At 42.7% G+C, this 23146-nt stretch overlaps 2 protein-coding genes across 2 annotated transcripts; both read left to right on the forward strand.

Moving 5' to 3' along the window:
* Nucleotides 1-15450: 15450 nt before the first annotated feature.
* On the forward strand, nucleotides 15451-16565 carry LOC109761980 (protein RADIALIS-like 3). Its single transcript, XM_020320788.4, has 2 exons — nucleotides 15451-15825; nucleotides 16278-16565. Exon 1 carries the CDS (start codon nucleotides 15553-15555, stop codon nucleotides 15817-15819), a length of 267 nt encoding a protein of 88 aa, XP_020176377.1. The 5' UTR covers nucleotides 15451-15552; the 3' UTR covers nucleotides 15820-15825; nucleotides 16278-16565.
* A 3984-nt stretch (nucleotides 16566-20549) lies between these two features.
* On the forward strand, nucleotides 20550-21721 carry LOC109761975 (protein RADIALIS-like 3). The gene is made up of 2 exons (XM_020320783.4): nucleotides 20550-20932; nucleotides 21415-21721. Exon 1 carries the CDS (start codon nucleotides 20663-20665, stop codon nucleotides 20927-20929), a length of 267 nt encoding a protein of 88 aa, XP_020176372.1. The 5' UTR covers nucleotides 20550-20662; the 3' UTR covers nucleotides 20930-20932; nucleotides 21415-21721.
* The last annotated feature ends 1425 nt before the right edge of the window (nucleotides 21722-23146 follow it).

The following is a 23146-nucleotide window of genomic DNA, read 5'->3' on the forward strand; positions in this document are numbered from 1 at the left end:
CTAGGTTAGCTCCATTTTACCTAAGTATGCTAACTTCTCCTTCTTCCTCTTCTTCTTCTTCATTTTCATCTTCTTCTTCTTCTGATTCTAGTCTTCTTCTTCTAACTTTCTTGTTTCCCATTTTGCAGATTTAATTCACTATACGGAAGCTTGCATGGATGGAGTGCTTGTTCCCCTGTTCTTCTTTTCGTTTGTATCGATGAAAAATGTGGAACTTGTTATATGGATGCATGGAACAATGTGTTGGATGAACATTGTGATATTACTGTAATATGTATGGATGGAACTCTGTTTCTTATGTATGTATGTTGTCATGGATGGAGCTATGTGTTAGATACATCATATGTCTGCTGTGCCTGTGAAAAAAAATATATGTATATCTGTGTGTGAATTCCTGTGAAATTAAATGGATATAAATAAAAACAGTGGATATATAGCCTCTTTGCCGTCTGCTAGCGGACGGCGAAGAGCTTTTCCGTCTGCTAGCAGACGACAAAGAGGACATGTGGCAGCCACCTGTAGAAACTGGGAACACTTTGTCGTCCACTGGCAGACGGCATAGCTGGCCATGTGGCAGCTTTCCAGTGATGGCCTAGCTGAGCTCTTTGTCGTCTGTCAGCGGACGGAAAAGAGCACCGTTAACCCCCTAACGGCTCTCACCCCACCCCACTGTCGTCCGTTCTCTTTGCCATCTGCTGGCCTCGGATGGCGGACGGCACAATCCTTTGCCGTCCGTTTCTAAGAAGCGGACGGCAAAGAAGGCCTTTGCTGGCACGTGTTCAGACGGACAGTTTGTCGTCCACTGGCTGACGGCAAAGGAGTTTGCCGTCCGGGATCTATGCCTTTTCCGTCCGCCATGGCGGATGGCAAAGAAGGTGATTCTAGTAGTGTATGGACCCGTAGGTCTGTGGTAAACTACTCATGCTTCATCGGAAGGGCAGCAAGGTTGATGTAGATGCCCTCCGTGATCGAATCCCCCTCCAGCAGAGTGCCGGAAAAGGCCCCAAGATGGGATCTCACGGGAACAGAGGCTTGCGGCAGCGGAAAAGTATTTTGGTGGACGCTTCTGTTGGTTTGGGAATTTATAGTGCAAGAATTAGGGTTGGAGGACTCCCGGGGGGCCCACAAGCCCTCAGGGTGCCCCCCTTGGGGCGCGCCTAGGAGGCTTGTGGCCTCCACGGGAAGCTTCTGGCCCCCTCTCCAAGTCCTACGGGTGTCTTCTGGTCCAAGAAAAATCATCGCGAAAGTTTTATTCCATTTGGACTCCGTTTGGTATCCCTTTTCCGTAAAACTCAAAAACAAGGAAAAAACAGAAACTGGCACTGGGCTCTAGGTTAATAGGTTAGTCCAAAAAATAATATAAAATAGCATATTAATGCGTATAAAACATTCAAACAGATAATATAATAGCATGGAATATTCAAAAATTCTAGATACGTTGGAGACGTATCAAGCATCCCCAAGCTTAATTCCTGCTCGTCCTCGAGTAGGTAAATGATAAAAACAGAATTTTTGATGTGGAATGCTACATAACATATTTATCCATGTAATCTTCTTTATTGTGGCATGAATATTCAGATCCATAAGATTCAAAACAAAAGTTTATTATTGACATAAAAACAATAATACTTCAAGCATACTAATAAAGCAATTATGTCTTCTCAATATAACATGGCAAAAGAAAGTTATCCCTACAAAATCATATAGTCTGGCTATGCTCCATCTTCATCACACAACGTATTTCATCATGCACAACCCCGATAACAAGACAAGCAATTGTTTCATACTTTTGGTGTTCTCAATCTTTTTCAACTTACACGCAATACATGAGCGTGAGCCATGGGTATAGCACTATAGGTGGAATAGAATATGGTGGTTGTGGAGAAGACAAAAAAGAAGGAGAAAGTCTCACATCAACTAGGCGTATTAACGGGCTATGGAGATGCCCATCAATAGATATCAATGTGAGTGAGTAGGGATTGCCATGCAACGGATGCACTAGAGCTATAAGTGTATGAAAGCTCAAAAAGAAACTAAGTGGGTGTGCATCCAACTTGCTTGCTCATGAAGACCTAGGGCAATTTGAGCAAGCCGATCATTGGAATATACAAGCCAAGTTCTTATAATGAAAAATTCCCACTAGTATATGAAAAGTGACAACATAGGAGACTCTCTATCATGAAGATCATGGTGCTACTTTGAAGCACAAGTCTGGAAAAAGGATTGTAACATTGTCCCTTCTCTCTTTTTCTCTCATTTTTTATTTGGGCTTCTTTGGCCTCTTTTTTTTTATTTGGGCTTCTTTGCTCTCTTTTATTTTTTATAAAGTCCGGAGACTCGTCCCAACTTGTGAGGGAATCACAGCTTCCATCATCCTTTCCTCACATGGGACAACGCTCTAAAAATGATGATCATCACACTTTTATTTACTTACAACTCAAGGATTACAACTCGGAACGGTGGAAGTTGCATGACAATATATCACGGAATGGCTATGGAAATGCCATAATAGGTAGGTATGGTGGCTGTTTTGAGGAAGGTATATGGTGGGTGTAATGAACCGGCGAGAGTTGCGCGGTACTAGAGAGGCTAGCAATGGTGGAAGGGTGAGAGTGCATATAATCCATGGACTCAACATTAGTCATAAAGAACTCACATACACGCATGCTCCTAGGCAGATAGATTGGTAGAAAAAGACCATCGCTCGTCCCCGACCGCCACTCATAAGGAAGACAATCAAAAAATAAATCATGCTCCGACTTCATCACATAATGGTTCACCATACGTGCATGCTACGGGAATCACAAACTTCAACACAAGTATTTCTACCAATCCACAATTACTCACTAGCATGACTCTAATATCACCATCTTTATATCTCAAAATAATTGCAAGGAATCAAACTTCTCATAGTATTCAATGCTCTTTATATGAAAGTTTTTATTATATCCCTCTTGGATGCCCATCATATTAGGACTAAATTCACAACCTAAGAAAATAACATGTTGTTTAAAGACTCTCAAAATAATATAAGTGAAGCATGAGAGTTCAACAATTTCTATAAAATAAAGCCACCGCCGTGCTCTAAAAAGATATAAGTGAAGCACTAGAGCAAACTGCCTAGCTCAAAAGATATAAAAGCACATAGAGTATTCTAATAAATTCACGATTCTTGCATGTCCCTCTCAAAAGGAGTGTAAAGCAAGGATGATTGTGGCAAACTAAAAAGCAAAGACTCATATCATACAAGACGCTCTAAGCAAAACACATATCATGTGGTGAATAAAAATATAGCCTCAAGTAAATTTACCGATGAACGAAGACGAAAGAGGGGATGCCATCCGGGGCATCCCCAAGCTTAGATGCTTGGTTTTCCTTGAATATTACCTTGGGTTGCCTTGGGCATCCCCAAGCTTAGGCTCTTGCCACCCCTTATTGCATAGTCCATCAAATATTTACCCAAAACTTGAAAACTTCACAACACAAAACTCAACAGAAAACTCATGAGATCCGTTAGTATAATAAAATAAATCACCACTTTAGGTACTGTTGTGATCTCATTCTAAATTTATATTGGTGTTATATATACTATATTCTGACTTCTCCATGGTTCATACCCCCCGATACTACCGATAGATTCATCAAAATAAGCAAACAACACATAGAAAACAGAATATGTCAAAAACAGAATAGTCTGTAGCAATCTGGAAACTTCGTATACTTCTGTAACTCCAAAAATTCTGAAAATTTAGGACAATCTAGGCAATTTGTATATCAATCTTGTGTAAAATATTCAGATCAGAAGCACGCTTCTGTGATTTTTTAAAATTCTGTCAACGAGCGCAAAAGTTTCTGTTTTTCAGCAAGATCAAATCAACTATCACCATAAACCATCCCAAATGTCTTGCTTGGCTCAAACACTAATTAAAACACCAAAAAACAATTACTACAAATGTAATCATGTGCATTTATTGAAAACAGAACCAAAAACAAAAAGCACAAAAATAAAACTGGGTTGCCTCCCAACAAGCGCTATTGTTTAACGCCCCTAGCTAGGCATAAAACATAGATCTAGGTATTGTCTTCTTTGGTATGCAATTCTTCGATTGCACTTTTGTGCCTCCTAGGAAGTTCTTTGATTTTATTGATAATCACACTCCTCGGTAGGAAATCAAGAAATTCATTCGTAACAATTGGTTCTTTCACGATATTGACAAAGCTAGGGTGAACACTTATCATCTTAAGATGTTCGTTTCCTTTACTAGATGATTCACCATTATTTTTAGGAACATAAACAAACTTAGTAGCCTTGGCGGGAGGAAAATTTGGATTAGTTTTAACAGAGGCAAAAGCGGAATCATAGTTGGTAATAATATCTTCTAACTTATCAATTCTAGTAGAACCTATATCTATTTTCTCGTTAACTATGGGTTACTTTTCCTTTAGATTCTTTAAAGTCATTCCCACCTTCGATTCAATTTGAGTAATATGATTGTGGATCTTCTTATCCAAATTTTCAATAAGTTCTACGGTAGAAATTTTATTCTCAATAATACCAAGCCTTTGCATCACATGTTCCAAAGTTAAAACTGTTTTATTAACCATGAGTGGTGGTGAGCCTACCAAATCTATCATAGCATTATAAGAATCCAAAGTATGGCTACCCCAAGAAATTACCTCCGGTAATGGTATCTAGCACATATCTATACCAAGTAGTAACACCCACATAAAAATTGCGAAGGAGAACAGTAGTAGATTGCTTACGAGTAGATCTATTTTGAGCATTGCAAATTCTATACCAAGCATCTTCTAAATTTTCTCCCTCCCTTTGCTTAAAATTGAGAATCTCACTTTCAGCGGTACTAACGATGGTAGAAGGACTAGCCATGATAGCAAAACAAACTATCTAGCACACAAGCAACCAAAAAGCAAACGGAGCGAAAGAAGGGCAAATAAAAAGGCAAATATTTTTGTGTTTTTCTGAAAACGTTTTAGAAGTGGGGGAGAGTAAAACGAGAGGCAAATGGCAAATAATGTAATGCAAGAGATGAGATTTTATGATGGGTACTTGGTAGGCTTGATGTAGAACCTCCCCGGCAATGGCGCCAGAAATTCTTCCTGCTACTACTTGAGCTTGCGTTGATTTTTCCCTTGAAGAGGAAAGGGTGATGCAACAAAGTAGAGATAAGTATTTCCCCAAGTTAAGAACCAAGGTACCAATCCAGTAGGAGGCACAAGAAAGTCTCCAATCTATGCACCTGCAAAAACTAACAAACACTTGCACTCAACACGGAAAAGGGGTTGTCAATCCCTTCACCGTCTTGAACAAGAGTGAGATCTAATAGAGATAGGTATAAAAGATAAACAAAAAGGCAAACTAAAGTAAATATAAATAAATTGCAGCAAGGTATTTTGGGTTTTTTGGTTTGTAGATCTGAAAATATATGATGGGAAATAGACCCGGAGGCCATAGGTTTCACTAAAGGCTTCTCTCTTGAAAGAAAACATACGATGGGTAAACAAATTAGTGTCAAGCAATTGATAGAAAAGCGCAAAGTTATGACGATATCCAAGGCAATGATTATGAATATAGGCATCATGTCTGTGTCAAGTAGACCGACTCCTGCCTGCATCTACTACTATTACTCCACACATCGACCGCTATCCAGCATGTATCTAGAGTATTAAGTTCATAAGAACGGAGTAACGCCTTAAGCAAGATGACATGATGTAGAGGGATAGACTCAAGCAATATGATGAAAATCCCATCTTTTTACCCTTGATGGCAACAATACAATACGTGCCTCGCTACCCCTACTTTGTCACTTGGCGAGGACACCACAAGATTGAACCCAAAATTAAGCACATCTCCCATTGCAAGAAATACCAATATAGTTGGCCAAGCCAAACCGATAATTCGAAGAGAAGTACAAAGATATTTAATCATGCATAAAAGAGTTCTGAAAAGACTCAAATAATATTCATAGATAATGTGATCATAAATCCACAATTCATCGGATCTCGACAAACACACCGCAAAAGAATATTACATCGGATAGAACTCCAAGAACATCGAGGAGAACATTGTATTGAAGATCAAAGAGAGAGAAGAAGCCATCTAGCTACTAGCTATGGACCCGTAGGTTTGTGGTAAACTACCCACGCTTCATCGGAAGGGCGGCAAGGTTGATGTAGATGGCCTCCGTGATCGAATCCCCCTCAGGCAGAGTGCCGAAAAAAGGCCCCAAGATGGGATCTCACGGGAACAGAGGCTTGCGACGGCGGAAAAGCATTTCGGTGGACGCTTTTGTTGGTTTGGGAATATTTGGGAATTTATAGTGCAAGAATTAGGGTTGAAGAACTCCCAAGGGGCCCACAAGCCCTCAGTGCGCCCCCCTGGGGCGCGCCTAGGAGGCTTGTGGCCTCCTCGGGAAGCTTCTGGCCCCCTCTCCAAGTCATACGGGTGTCTTCTGGTCCAAGAAAAATCATCGCGAAATTTTTATTCTGTTTGGACTCCGTTTGGTATTCCTTTTCTGTAAAACTCAAAAATAAGGAAAAAAACAGAAACTGGCACTGGGCTCTAGGTTAATAGGTTAGTCCCAAAAATAATATAAAATAGCATATTAATGCATATAAAACATCCAAAACAGATAATATAATAGCATGGAACAATAAAAATTATAGATACTTTGGAGACGTATCACCCTGCTAATGAAGCACCACTCAATTATGTCAAAAGCTTTGGCCAAATGAATTTTAAGAATAAAAGCTTTGTGCTTCCAGGAGTTAAGAAGAAAGGAGTGAGTGATTTCTTGAGCAACAATAATATTATTAGAAATCTTCTACCCTAAAAAGATCTTGCTAAAACTCATGGATGTAATTAGGAAGATCTATTAGTCTATTAGCTAAAGTTTTTGTGATGCTTTTATACACTATGGGTCAGTTCTTTTGGGCGGCTTCAAAACTAAGCTGCCTCTCCCCAGCTTAAAAAATAAGCTGCTCCTCAATTTTGTTGAGACTTCTAAATTAGTTTCCCATAACTAGTTTAGAAGCCCCAATGAATAAGAGAGACGGCTTATGGGATAAGATGGAGAGGGGGCGGCTTATTTTTTTAGCTGTCAAAAGAACTGGCCCGACTAATGGGCTTAAAATCTTGAGGGATTTTGGCATTATCTTTCTTCAAAATTAAAGTAATGCAGGTTTTATTAAGTTGAGGATGAAGCTTGCCCCTTGTTTAGGAATCTTTAACTAATCTAGTTACATCTTCTCCTATCCACTTCCAACCTAGGAGGTGGAAGGCTACATTAAAACCATCTGGTCCAAGGGATGCATTCCTCTTCATTCCTTTAAGAACCTGCAAAACTTAATCTTTATCTAGTATAGAAGAAGAATCCATCATGTTCTCATTATTGTTGTTTGGAGAAGGCGCAGTATTTAAGTTGGGATTACTGGTTGAAAATAAATGAGTGAAGTCCTTTATAAATCAATTCGTAATTTCATCTAGATTCTGTAAAACTTAATTGTTACTATCAAGAATAGAACTAATCCTATTCTTCCTTCTCCTCTTGAGAATAGAATTATGAAAATAATTATTATTCCTATCCCCTTTTGTATCCCAATGCTTCTTAGCTCTTTGCTTGTAAAATTTTGTTAGCTTGGTCATAGTTTTGTCATAAAACTCCACCGAGCTAGCTTCTTCATTGTGGTCCTGCAAATGAATAGGTTTAGTCTGTAAATTTTCCAGATCTTTGTGAATGGGGTCAAGTTGTTGCTTCAAAAGCCTTTTACTTTTACTCCATCTCCTGAGCATGCCTACAAGAAGAGAGTTCTAACATGGAAAGGTTTTTTATTAGTTGTTCTAACATGGAATGGTTAGTGTTGTTCTATCATCATAGCCCACCTTCATTATGAGTTGCTTATTGCTCTATAAAGGAATCATTGGAAAAGTTGGTAATTACAAAAGGCACCACTTCTGACACAAATAGGCTTTTGCTCCGCTTTGTAAATAAATTAACCAACACGTCCATGCAAGAAGTCCATGAGCCGCCGGAACTAAATTAGTCAGTTGGGGAAACAACACAAACACGCCCAAAAGAAAGCAGAAAAGAGAGATGAAAAAGGCCACCAAGTGGCCGGGAGCTCAGGCGATCTTCGACAAATCAAGATGGCGTGCAGCAACAGTCACAGCGGCCACCATGTGTCCTAGCCGGTCTCGATCACACTGTCTAGAGCGCGGGTGCTAATGCTGCAGAAATGCAAGGAATTTTGAGATAGAGTCCGAGGCCCGCCTAAGAAAGACCCGCTCAATCACATAATATTTGGACAAGAATAATCCTCCCATTGTTGCCTGGGACTTAATTTGCAGACCTAAAAATAAAGGAGGATTGGGCATTATTAATCTGCATACATGGAATATTTCCATGCTTCTTAAGATGGTGCCTAAATTCCTCAACTATGTTGTTCTTTCTTGGGTACACCTGATCTGGGAGGCTTACTCTAAAAATGGAATCCCCAATGAGCAGATTTCCTATTGTTCATCCTGGTGGAGAAATTGCCTTAAGTTGCTGCACATCTATAAAACTCATGTTGGTTGCTCTGTTCAGAATGGTAAGTCTATTGATCTTTGGCATGACAAATGGCAGGACATACCTAGTATTAGAAAATGTCCATACTTGCATTATTTTTCTTAGAATAAACATATATCCTTGCAAAGCTTGTAACTTTGAAGATTTCTCAGATCATTTCCATCTACCTCTCTCTGAAGAAGCTTACACTAAATTCGAAGAGCTTGATACAATGTCACTTCAGAGACATACAATTGGAATCTACCTCCAGGTGCCTCCAACTTCAAAGTGTCCAAATCATACCAATTTATCATTGTGGATCATCCAGCCATGCCAGCCATGAAATGGATATGGAGGACTTGTTGTCAGCTCAAACACAAAATCTTCCTATGGCTACTTCTCCAGAATAGACGCAACAGTAGAGCAATGCTTCACAGGAAGAATTTTTCTCTTGCTGGTTATACTTGTGTTATGTCTGGTATGTAGGTCTTAGAAACTAGAGGTCATCTTTTCTTCCATTGTCCTTTTGCACATGTATGTTGGACATACCTTTGCCCATCTTGGAAACCACGCTACCAAGGAGTCCAAGCAGATATTGGTCACATCAAGGAACTCCTGGGAATGCCTTTCTCTTTTGAGATCATCATTTTAGCCTCATGGGAAATTTGGACAACAAGGAATGACTTCATCTTCAAAGGCATTACCCCTAACCTTTTATGCTTGCAGGAAGAAGTTTAAGGAGGAGCTCAAATGGACTATCCATAGAGCAAAGAGAAAAGGGTATCTTCATATTGAAACATGGGTCAACTCTTTTAGTTATAGTTGACCTATGAGACTTTTGTTGTTGTACGTGTGCTCATGTTTAGCTTTTTTCTTCTTTGCTTTTTTTTCTGGAACACCTCGTCTATACTGTTTATTTGAAAATTAAAATAAATAAGCAACAGAGTCTTGTTGTTTCCCCAAAAAAGTTTCCTGCCCTCACATGTATATATATTTGCCCAGGAGGCTCAATACTATACACAAAGCATTACGACAATTCTCTCATCTCTAATCCTCTTAGACGGTATCAACCATAAGTTCCTAGACCTAGCTCCAGAATGCTAGCCGGCAAGCCAGAATGCTAGCTGTTTTTGTCATACTATGTTGATGTCGATGCTATGAGAGTGGTTTCAGTCTGTCAGAAAAGTTTTGTAAGTTGTCTTGTATTGGATGATTTGTGGACAATAATTTGTGATTGTGGTGAAAGCCTGACAGTATCATAAATCATGGCAAAACTTATCTCAAGCTAGCTAAATGTTGTGGCCTCGAAAACACAGACCGAAAAACGAGGACACATGTAGCTACTGCCATATTATTCCTACTAGCAATAGTAGCATTAATGAATACATTGGCCACGCTCTGATTCATCTTCTTAGAATGAACCCTGCGGCAGTGGGGGTAGTGTGTGCCGTGCACGTACCCTGTGACGAGGAGAAAGTCGGAGGGACTCGCCGTTTCCTTTTCAGGTGAAAAGAAAGAAAGAAGGGCTGGTAGCTTTGAATCCACAGCATATATAGCGAGGCCCGCTACCCTAGCCTGGATTCTGATTCCCATCTCCAGCAACTTGTTGAGAGAATTGAATCCGGATCCCAGAGCTTTTGGGCTCAAATTTTAGAAGTCTCCCCTCTTGGGACAACTATCTACCGGCTGGTCCCTCGCGTCCCTCGCATCGCCATCTCTGGCGGCGGCGGGGGAACCCCAGCAACCAGCCGCCACAACCCCTTCCCAGCCCCTCAACCACCTCGCCGCCACCGGAGGAGCAGCGCGGGCGCGCCGGCTCCCAAGAAGGTGGCGGCGGGGCGCCTCCTCCGGCTGCGGCCTCCCTGCCGTCACGCCCGTCCGCCGGCCTCTGTGCCCTCCGACGGCTGATCCGCCCTCCGCCGGCGCGTCTCTGGCGGCGACCTTCTCCCCACCCCGCCCGACCTCGCCCTGCTCCCTTCCCCGTCCGATTTCCACGCCAGATCTCGGCCCGGCGAGGTTTGTCCTGTTGCCGGCGCGTCTCTCCTGCTGGCGCTGGACCCGGGGTTGGGGCTGATGTCCTCCTCGGCTGGCCTTGGGGCTACCCTTGTGGCGCCGCGACGACTTCCCCGATCTGCGGCCATGACTACAAGGATCTGACGCCGGGATGGCGCGAGGTGTCGACGGCGGCTGTAGGGTCGTTGCGCTGGGCATGTGGGGCTGCGGCGATGTGCTGGCCTTCCGCGTGTGCCAGCCGAACGGCGATGCTACGTTTTTCGGTCGGTGGTGCTGATCTAGATCAGATCGGTCAGATGGTGGTGTTCGTAGATTGTTCTCCAGAGACTTCCTACGGATCCACGACTGCGCAGGTCATCGAAAAGAGTTCGGGAGGTTTTATCTCTTGATCTGGTTGATGACTTCAGTGGTGTGATACAAATTATGGATGATGAATTGACGCAGAGGGTAAGTTGTGGAGTGGCGGCGGTCCAATTGTAGCTGCTGGGATTGCGGACAAGCGGTGGCGACAACACTTTTGTGACTTGGATGGTGGTGCTGCACGCACCAGGTCTCGAGCTCCGGGGCGAAAGCCTAGGTCAGACCCGAGTGGTTACATCTGGCAATGGCGATGTTTTTATGCCGTTACCTTGTTGGAGGCATTGCTCGGATTTGCTCGGACGGATTCTTCAGGGTGAAAACTTAGATTCTGGCCTTTGTGGTTAGATCCGGTGACGGCGGCGCTTGAGTGTCGCTTCCTTCGTGAAGGCGTTACTGTTGAAGTTCCTCGTCATCATGTGGTATCAATGGTTGGTGCGAATATGGTCTCAGTTGTAGTTTGTCGATCACTGATCTGATCGTTTTTTTTCCTCCTTTTTTCTCGCCCGCACATAGCTTTTGGTCTTATGACTTTGCTAGTTGCGGGTATGTTTCCACGTGAGTGTGTTGGGTTGGTTGTACTCATTGTGTTATGTATTCTCTTGATGCTTCATTTTGAGCCAATAAAGTCCACCCTTTGTCGAAAAAGTAACATGGAATCCAGTCCGATCCAAGGCTACTACTTGGCATCCATATAGGGAGGGATCAGTCAATTATCCAGCCAAGCAGCTGGCAACGAAGAACATACTGTATACCGACTAATGATGGCTTAGACAGAGCCCAAAAGCATTGCCACTTTGCTTCTTTTGTGAAGATAGATGATAGATGATGTTTGTACCTACAAATTCAGCCTGGTTGACTCGAAGAAATAAAATCAGGCTGGTTGTTCTGAAAGACTAAACATAAGAATCGAAACATATAGTATAGATAGAAAGTTGGTTCCTCCATACAAGCTAACGTAAATATTCCCCACAATGCGAGATGCCTTTTATGTTATCTACCTTCTCACTTGGAGACAAGACTCTGGTCAAACTAAGGACCTCCAATTTTCCGAAGCCCGGCGCTGAATTATAATATCGCAACAAGTTTATAACAAATCTTCGCCCAAGATCAAACTGCAGGCAAGGAGGGAAAGATCTATGTCGCATATTTCAGTGGGCACGGGTCACTAATTTTGTTTTCCTCAAACACGCCACGCCCACTGGGCTGTAGCACGTCATCATTTTCGTCAAGAAGAAAGCGCTAAGATAGTGCCCCATTGTATGTAGGATAAAGTTATGTTTTACTAACGTACATGAACTGTATCGTGATAGCCTACCTTAGAGAATACTGGCAAAATATGCAAGAGCAAATGCCTTCCTGTAGGAAGCAGAAAAGCACCCAAAGAAAATGCCCACAAAAACATGCATGTTAGCAACTGATTTTTTTTTCTTTTTCAAAAATAGAAGACATACATGCAGATATAAAGTTAGTTCTTGTGTACAGGATAAGAGATAAATTCCACACAATATGTGATGCCCCCTCCTCTCCTTTTATCTTCCCTTTCACACAACATTCTGGTCACTCAAACTTGCCCAGAAGCAAAACGTTCAAAACAAACCAATCTTCCGTTTTCGCTCCGCAGGATTAATTAGAAATCACAAATAGCATATTCAATTTTTTTAAATCGTATATCAGATACCGTCATGTTTAAAAATACAGGACCACGCCTGTGATAACCTGCAATTGTTGTGATACTGCTATTTGGAAGTTAATAACCCATCGGAAAGTAGTGGCCACTCTCTGGTGTACTACACCCGAGTTAGCAAAAAATTGAAAAAAAAAGTTATCAAACAACATCCAAACAAATCTGAAATTTTGTGGCATCAAACTATACCATATGTTCAAAATTCTTGCAAAAGTTTATCCAGAAATAACGTCCTAGGAGCTCTGAGGAAAAAAAACAAATCGCTGCTCAAAAAGTGCACAAAACTTTGAGCAGCGATTTTGTTATTTTTGGTGAGATGAGACCTCCTCAGATGTTATTTTTTGATAAAATTCTGCAAAAATCTCAAAAATTTGACAAAGCTTGATGTCATTAAATTTCAGAGTTTTTGGATTTTGTTTGATAACTGTTTTCAAATTTTTTTGGTAACTCATGAGTCGTACACCCAAGAGTAGAAGATCCAGTCTCATAACCCATGCATGCATGACTGTGGAACAATAGGAAATGCTTGCAGAAATACTACATGAAATAAGTGCGCATTTTGCTGGTTTATTTACACGGGCTAGCATCTTCCTGAAAAGCATTTTTTCTCCAATTGTTCGAAATTTGACAGAGAATCCTGCATCTTTCCCATGGCTTTTACGCAGATATGATTCCGGTGAAGAGATCTCCGGTGGACGGGTGGTGGACCGGTCCACACGCCCAAAAGAATCAAACCCGACGCAAGTTGCGCCCACTGCCCCCTCCGCAGTCCAGTGCATCCGATGCAAACCCTAACCTCCTAAGACTCCTTGAGCAAGCAGCAAGCAAGGAGCCAGGAGCAGGATGGAATTTTGTCAATGTCCTTTCCAAGACCATTGGAGATGGAAAGATAGATATATTCCTTCGGTCCCCGGACCCACAGGGTGTTCATCTCCCTCTTTGGAATCTGTTGGCCGATCGGGTGGCCGAGATCATTTGTGCGACATGTAATGAATGGAAGCTCTCAGCCCACATCCCTGCGCTTTTTCTATCCCAAACGGATGATGGTGCTCCCTAAACTAACGCATGGTCAAGCAAAACACCCTGTCTGAATTCCGCGACTCCTTTCTGAACAATGCAAAAATATTTCTTTAGATGATTTCTGTATTACGTATAAAAGATTTCTCTATCGCTGACTCACTGTGAGAAAAAAAAATCTAGGATACTATATCGCCGATAATGTAATAAAAGATACAGTGATGCTAAACCCATGCTTTAATTCACAGTTTCTGGCACATCTGGTAGAACTACTTTTAGGTGAAATGGTGATCAGCTCAGATAGGCTATGAGGGTGCATGTATGACATGCTTGCCAGCATTGGGTCAGAGGGGTTTCAGAAAACTAATGGAAATGAGCATGGAGATGAGACGTTTTTGGGTATGCGCACCTGCACATTGGCAGCTCAGTTCAGAAAAGCACGTATCCTCCTCCTCCTCTCCTGTGGGCGCCTTGCAGCCTATTGGCTGATGTGCACGCTTTACGAGACTCTCTGCCAACCCATCATCAATGTCGGGATCACGCGGCTGAGACATCGCCATGCAGGCAGAGATGGATGCTTCCGCGCGTTGGTGATGTGAGCAGAGCACACAGCCTGTGTCAATCGATCCACGCTGCTTGCTACGGCAGCTAGCATTGTGCGCCAAAATGTTGAATTTGGAACCATGTAGAAGATGTGGGCAGGAATGTGTTTGAAAACTGATTACCAAGAAAAAAAAAAGGCGATGGACGTAGTGAACACGTGAATTTCACAAGGAATTTAATTACCAAACATCAAAGCTGCCTACCATGCCCATGCCATGGTGGAGAAGTTGAAAGCTGGACACTACATGTGATCAATGTGACCTGTTACTATACTTGAGGGGAGAGACAAGCAAGATGTGCAATGCTCCAAACGGCTAGATGTGCAATGCTACAAACGGCTAGCTGGTGTAGTAGTAACTGATTCCAGAGCACTCGCCGTCCATTTACATGTATCATCGCGAGTGAGTGGCAACTGCTGCCTGGTGATGAACAGTTGTCAAATGCATGCAAAACTAGCATTGGAGGGAGAAGAGGTCACACCACCATGGCACCATTGCCATCTGTCAGTGGCCGCCGAGCCGTGCCATGCCTGGCCACGCTGACAATAATTAGGTAACCTCCATCTACCTGAGAGAGTATGTTTTGGAGTTTTGACAAGTTCTCAAAAAAAAAAATGTATAGCATGTTGAAGAGATGGTTTTCTATACACATGTAGAAATTTCGAGTTAGAACACAGTACAGATTCATTTACAAGGTATGAAAAAAAAACAATTCAATAATGAATAGTGAAGAATAACAAGCTAGGGCAAGAATATGCACACAGAAAAATATATTTCTCAAAAGAAGGATTTCATTTCCCTTTAAGATGCAGCTTAGCCAGGAAATTACATCAAACAATTTTTTTCCTTTTTATAAATTAATCAAATTTTCTTTTACATCAAACCGAAGCACTAATTAAGATTTAGTTACGACGGATTCAAGAGTTATGAGTTAATTCAGATTACGTTGATATGTGTAGTGTTGGATACAACTCGAGACGACGTCGGCATGCGTTGGCAGTGCGCAAATGGACCCAAAAGGCTTAATTGCTCAAACAGGCTGTCACTTAAATTGTTCATGTCTGATACTGATACCTACCTCAGAAAACCTGCGAGAACCTTAAGCTTGTTATCCTCTCCTCAGCCACCTTTTAACCCACAGCCACATAGAGAGACATGGCACGCTCCCAGGGCCTATAAATAGCAGCCCATATAGCAAGAGAGACACCAAACCAAACCACCAGAGCTTCTCCAAGAGCAAAGGACTTCCTCACTTCCAGGAGCTAGCCCCCAGCACCCCAGGCACAAGTAGAACATCACATCTCACCTGAAGATGTCTTCCGGGTCGCCGTCTCGGAGCACCTCCCCGAGCTCCGACTCGGAGTGGAGCAAGAAGGAGAACAAGATGTTCGAGGAGGCACTCGCCTACTACGGCGTGAGCGCCCCCAACCTCTGGGAGAAGGTGGCCAGCGCCATGGGGGGCACCAAGTCCGCCGAGGAGGTGCGCCGCCACTTCCAGCTCCTCGTCGACGACGTCGACAGCATCGAGCACGGCCGCATCCCCTTCCCCAAGTACAAGACCCAGGGATTCTGGACCTAATAAACGGTATAATTCTCAACAGACATAGGATGCTTTGCTTCTAACAAGTTTTCAGTTACTGCTGTATTTGTCTGCTTGCTGGGACTGCGTCGTTACTCGTTAGCATATATGCTTTAACTCAAAAGGCACAACATGCAGGGTATTTATGTACTACTTTTGTTTTTCTTTAGAGGTTACTTACCACCATGCATGCATGACGACTGGCACCATGAACTAACTCTCTATAAGCCAAACTGCTTAATTGCAGCCACCCTGGCCCAATTTATCAGTGGTCTAATCTTAGAACAATCAGACAAACAAATTCCCTACTTCCAAAGCAAAAGCTTGGATGTATCTTGCAGTCTTTCATTTATAGTTTTTTTTTTTTTTTTTTGCTAGAACAAAACAAGTCTCTTCTGTTTGAGTATTTGTGTTCAGAGTTCAGATAAGCTTACAGCGCAAGCGTCTCATGTTTTCAGGATCGATGAAGCAGTGTAAGCTCCAGTGGACAGTGAAAAAAGTTGTACAAAGTAGATCTCTTAAGAATGGGCCGATGTTCTAGGAGGAAGCAAGGGTATCCAGCATTGGTTAGAATAACAGGAAGGAATGGAGTGTTGTCTATTGTGTGGACAGAGTATTGTTAGGCCCTGTCCAAGGTTAAGTCTGTTAGATTCTCGTCTACATTCATGAACTGCATGTTGTTAATTATCCCGTGGAACCAAGGTTAATTATCCCGTGTTATTTGTAAGAAGTTGTACCTGTAGCAATTTGTCGTCTCCAATATCTGGTTTAGCTGGCCACCATGTTCAGTTTGGACTCCACGGGTTCAGAAAGCACACCGAATCCTTGTCACCGCTACCTTCCTCCTTCCTAAAAGAGAAGTCGCTAAACTTTGTTCAAGAACCACAGGAAGAACCTAATGCCAGAATAATCTAGTACATCTGAGCCCACCAATATTCACTGTTAAGCATCATGGAATCAGGAGTGGTATTACGGTAGAATCAAGAACAGTCCTTGAGATTGGCCTATAACATAGGATCATGATTCCGTCAAAAAGAAGTTGTGAGTATTATTTCAAACACTGCAGAGTACAGTATAATCAAGTACAGGCTGTATATAGCAAGTCAAAGCGGACATATGTCGATTCCATATTGTTTCCAGCCATAAAAATTACACTCTTCTCTCTACAAGTAACAGGACAGGATGAAACTAAACTTCATTGAGAACAAGGCAGGACAAGTACATCAAGATAAAACCATATTAGCAACCATAGTGGGCATATAGACACACAAGTCACAGTGTCAGACACTAATACTTCACTAATCCAGGCAGCATCTGCCACATTGTCATCTAAATTTAACAGCTTGAGTACAACAAAAACAGACTAGCATCACACACAAATGACACATACCTAGCTATGAGCTCGCATTGCCCTTCACTGCCTTATTCGTCGCGCGCCCTTGATCTACAGGAGGCACCACACCACATGTACCTTGTGAAGAGGAGAAAGCCGGGCGGTCACCAATTCCTTTTCAGGGGAAAAGAAAGCTCGCTTTGAATCCCCAGCATTGCAACGCTCGCCATGCCAGGGAGACCACCCTGGCCTAGAATCCGATTCCTATCCCCTACAACTTGACCGGTGAGCGAATCTGGATCCCGGAGCTTTTGGGCTCAAAGAATTGGAATCTAGCAGCCGATGATGCAGTGACGGAATCCAGTCCGATCCAAGGCTACTTGGCAACGATATATAGGGATCAGTCATTCAAGCAGCTGGCAAACAAGATACCATATACCGACTAATGATGGCTCACACCACAAAAGCATTTCCGCTTTGCTCTGCTTACCTTAGCTTAATATACTTTGTGAAGAAGATGATGTTTGTAGTACTAGCCAAGGATCTAGTTATGGAGAGAGGCAACTTGACCGTTTGCATAAATTCAGGCTGGCTATTCCCAAGCCTCAACATCACATGAATGAATTTTCTCCAAGAATAAAAACACATACATGTAGATAGAAAGCTAGTTCTTCTGTGCAAGATAATGTATTCTGCACATCATGAGATGCCCCTCTCCTTTCATCATGAGATGTCGAGGAAGACAACACTCTGTGTTCAAAGTTCAAACTGTACCAGCCCGCCAGGGAGCAACACATACGTTCCAAAGAAACATGTTGGCTCCATCTGTATGACTAGAGATCCCTACATTAATTGGTTGCTTGATGATTTATTAATAAGATACTACAGCAATACTCGAATTGTAACAGCCGTTATATCAGATACTATCATGTTTACAAATATAGGAACATGCCGTATACGTATATATGCATATATACTGCGATGCCGTTATTTGGAAGTTAACCCATGCATGAACGCGTCACAATACTGAACTGGCAAAACCTGTCCCGTACGAGAACGGAAATCTAAAGGAAAAATGCTCGCAGAAATACATGAAAATGAGTATAGTTTAATTGAACCCCAGCAGCTTCCTGAAAAGCTTTGCTCCGATTGTTCGAAATATGAGGGGGGAATCCTGCATCTTTGCTATGGCTTTTACGCAGATATGATTCCTGAGGAGAGATCTCCGGTGGATGGATGGACCGGTCCACACGTCCAAAGAATCAATCGCAAGTTGCGCCCGCCGCCCCCCGGTTCAGTGCATCCGATGCAACCACGAGGACTACGTGAGCATGCAGCAAGCAAGGAGCTGCAGGATGGCATTCTGTCAATTCCCTAGCGAAGACCATTGGAGATAGAAAGATAGTTATGTTCCTTCGGTCCCTGGAGCCCGGGGGCGTTCATCATCTCTTTGGGATCTGTTCGTCAACCGGGTGGTGGAGATTGCGCGACATGTAAAGAATGGAGGTTCTTAGCCCACATCCCTGCATCTTTGCTCTCACAAATGGATGAATCAATCATGGTGTCCCTAAACTAATGCATGGTCAAGCAAAATTCGTTTTTGAACGAGGACAGCACCCTGGACTTCTCTATCATCGATGGTGACAGAATGAAAGAATGGAGGCTCTTAGCCCTCATCCCTGCATCTTTTTTTCTCCCTAAAAGAATGCACGGACAAGCAAAGTACTCTCTCTGAATTCTGGGACCCCTTCCCGAACAATGCAAAAATATTTCTTTACACGATTTCTCTATCATAAAACTCCATAAATATCCCATACAAAAGAGTCAAAAGGCTGTTTTTGAGGAAAAAATTCTAAGATACTCTAATGTAACAAAATATTCAGAGATACAGTTGGTAGCGCCATGCTTACTCCATGGTTTCACAGCTTTCCGGGACATGGTGATGATTAGCTCAGATAGGCAATGAGGATGCATGCATGTTGCATGACATGCTTCGCAGCATTTGATCGACCGGAGGGGTTTCAGAAAACTAATGGAAATGAGCATCGAGATCAGAGGTTTTTGGGTATGCGCACCTGTGCAGCTCTGTCGTTCTGAACAGGAGTAGTGTCACGTACCCTTCCTCCTGTGGGCGCCTTGAAGCCTATTGGCCGACCCATCATCCATGTCAGGATCACGTTCAATTTGGAACCATGTAGAAGGTGTGGCCAGGTATATGTACTTGAAAACTGAATAGCAAGTAAAAAAGAATGGCGATCGACGTACTGAATGCGTGAACTTCACAAGGAATTTAACTACGAAACAAACAAAGCTGCCTGCCATCATGCTCATGCCATGGTGCCCAAGTTAGAAATAGGACACTGCAATCCTGGTGAGAGCTAGCCATGTGATCAATGTGACTTTGCTGTCTACTTATTTCAGAGGAGACGCACGCACGCATGATGTGCAAAGCGCCAAAGGCTTAACAGGTTTCTACTTGGAGCAAGGCCAGCTAGCTGGTGTGTAATAACTTAGCAGGGAGCCTGGGACCAATGGCCTGAGAGGGTGCATGCACTCGGCACCGGCCATCCTTTTACAAGTTTAATTTGTAAGGATTAGTAACTGTTGCGTAGTGATGAACAGTTGTCCAATGCATGCAAGTTACTAGCTAGGACACATTGCAGAGATGACACCACCATTGCCATTTGTAAGTGGCCATGCATGCATGGGCACGCTGACATCGGGTGCCCAGCCCAGCCCAGCCCAAGTCACCTCCATCTACCTGAGAATATCTCGTGGGAACCGGTGAAAACCACATGAAAACTATGTTTCTGGAGTTCTGCAAAATTCTCAAAAGGCTACTGGATAGTTTTCTATATGTGGACATGTAAAATTTCAAGTTCAAACATAGATTCATTTACTTCCCGAAAAAAACACAGATTCATTTACAAGGTATAAAAATACAAATTCAGTAATGAATAGTGCCAGATAGCAAGCTAGGGCCAGAATATGCACACAGGAAAAAAACATTTCTAAAAAGAAGAGTGTATTTCCTTTTGAGATGAAGCCTAACCAGTAACTTACGTCAAACCAAACGACTAATTCAGATTCAGATACGACGGATTCAAGAGTTAATTTGCATTTTAGGTGATACTCGTATAATGTTGAAAACATCTCAGGACAACGTCATGAGTTGGGGGCACCGGCAAATGGACCCAAAAGGCCTAATTACTCAAACAGGCTGTCACCAAAAAATTTCATCACAAACACCACACGCTTCTCATGTCTGATCCCTAGCTCGAAAAACCTGCGAGAACCTTGTTGTCCTCTCCTCAGCCACCCTTTAACCTACAGATAGACACATGACACACCCCCATGGCCTATAAATAGCAGCCCTTACAGCAAGAGAGACACCAACCAAACCACCAGAGCCTCCCCAAGAGCAAACAAGTTCCAGGAGCCCACACCCCAGCACACCAGGCACACGAAAGCTAGCGTTAGTACAAGTAGAACATCACATCTCACCTGAAGATGTCTTCCGGGTCGGCGTCGTGGAGCACCTCCCCGAGCTCGGGCTCGGAGTGGAGCAAGAAGGAGAACAAGATGTTCGAGGAGGCGCTCGCCTACTACGGCGAGGGCGCCCCCAACCTCTGGGACAAGGTGGCCAGCGCCATGGGGGGCACCAAGTCTGCTGAGGAGGTACGCCGCCACTTCCAGATCCTCGTCCACGACGTCAACAACATCGAGCACGGCCGCATCCCCTTCCCCAAGTACAAGACCCAGGGCTTCTGGACCTAAAAGGTATAACTCTCAACTAAAAACTGTACAGACATAGGATGGTCTGATGTTAACAAGTTTTCAATGTCAAAGGCACAGCATGCAGGAGCATTTATGTATTTTTCTTTTTTCTTTAGAGGTTACTTACCAGCACGCATGCATGACGACTGGCACCATTAACTCTCTATGAGCCATACTGCTTAACTGCTGCCACCCTGGCCCAATTTATCAGTGGTTTAATCTTAGAACAATCAGACAATTTCCCTGCTTCCAAAACAAAAGCTTAGATGGATCTTGCAGTTTTACTAGGCTACTTTTTTTTTGTAGATTTGTGGTATATTTTGTGCAGCTCCACACTACCTACACACCCATTCGCCTAACCTCATGCCTACATAGAACAAAACAAAAGAAAGAAAGAAAGAACAAGTTTCTTTTATTTGAGTATCTGTATCTGTGTTCAGAGTTCAGATAAGCTTACAGTGCAAGTGTTTTTCTCAACTTTTCAGGATGAAGCAGTGTAAGCTCCAGTGGACAGTGAACAAAGATGTACAAACTATATCTCTAAGAAGTAAGAATGGACTGTTGTTCTAGAAGGAAGTAAGGGAATCCAGCATTGGTAGAATAACAGGAAGGAAAGGAGCATTGTCTATTTTTGTGTACAAAGTATTGTTAGGTCATGTCCAAGGTTAAGTCTGCCTCAATGTCGTTGTAGATTCTCGTCTACATTCATGAACTGTGTTGTTGTTCATTATCAGTAAACTGTCATGTAAACTCATGTATATGTGTTATTTGTAAGAAGTCGTGCCTGTCGCATTTTGTTGCCTCCAATATCTGGTTTAGCTGGCCACCATGGTCAGTTTGGACTCCACAGGTTTAGAAAGCACACAGAATCCTTGTCGCCAGTACCTTCCTACAAGAGAAGTCACTTTGTTCAAGAACCACAGGAAGAACCTAATGCCAGAATAATCTACATCTGAGCCCACCAATATTCTCTCTTAAGCATCATTGAATCGAGGTTGATATTACGGTAGAATCAAGAACAGTCCTGCAGATTGGCTAAGATACGATCATGATTCTGTCAAAAAAGGCTGTGTATATCAGTCAAGGCTGAACAATGATAGAAGATCATGGTGCACAGACATGGACATACAGCGATTCCATTCAAAGAAATTTCCCTCTTTCTCTACAAGTATTAGGAGTTCAGGACATGATGAAACTAAATTTTATTGATAACAAGGCAGGACGACAAGGACATCAAGATACAATCATATTAGCAACCCTAATGTGCACATAGACAGACAAGTCACAAGGTTGCCCAAAATACTTCACTAATCTAGGCAGCATCTGCCACATTGTCATCTAAATTTAACAGCTTGAATACAACAATACATACTAGCATCACTATCACACATTATTAAACACATACCTACTCCCTCCGTCCCATAATATAAGAACGTTTTTGACACTAGTAGAATGTTTAAAACGTTCTTATATTTTGGGACAGAGGGAGTAGCTATTAGCTTGCATTGCCCTTCACATTCTTTGAAGCAGCGTGCTTGATCTCCAGGAGGTGCCACATGTACCTTGTGAGGAAGAGAAAGCCCGGTGGTCACCATTTCCATTTCAGGGGAAAAGAAAGCTCGTTCTGAATCCCCCGCATTGCAACGCCCAGCGCAGAGAGATAGATCGCCCTGGACTGGATCCCGATTCCCAATCTTCTTCAGCAACTTGACCGGGGGAGACAATCAGGATCCCAGAGCTTTTGGGCCCAACGATTTAGAATCTGGCTAGCCGATGATGCAGCGGCGACTACAGGGCGGAATCCAATCCACTTGGCAACGATAGGTAGGCATCTGGCAAACAGAGTCCAAAAGCATTCCCACTTTGCTCTGCTTACTTTAGTACTCCCTCCATTCCCTTATACAAGGCCACTATCAAAAATACATTTTGCATCAATACAATGCCACCAACAGTAATCGAGGCAAAAATTAATGATGTTTCCTCGTTCTAGCAACTTTTTAATACTTACATGCATGTAGTCATAATGACAGTCAGTCACTTCCTTCCCATTCATTCGTTGCATGCTTGTGGTGTATTAATAATCTCATTTAACGAAAAGAAAAATTGACTTGCAAAGGAGTCATTAAATTTTATCTTGGTACATGTAATATGAGTTTGTGGCCTTGTATAAAGGAATGGAGGGAGTAGTAATATACTTTGTGAAAGAGATGATGTTTG

The sequence above is a fragment of the Aegilops tauschii genome, chromosome 1, assembly GCF_002575655.3.
Source record: "Aegilops tauschii subsp. strangulata cultivar AL8/78 chromosome 1, Aet v6.0, whole genome shotgun sequence".
Taxonomy (NCBI): domain Eukaryota; kingdom Viridiplantae; phylum Streptophyta; class Magnoliopsida; order Poales; family Poaceae; genus Aegilops; species Aegilops tauschii.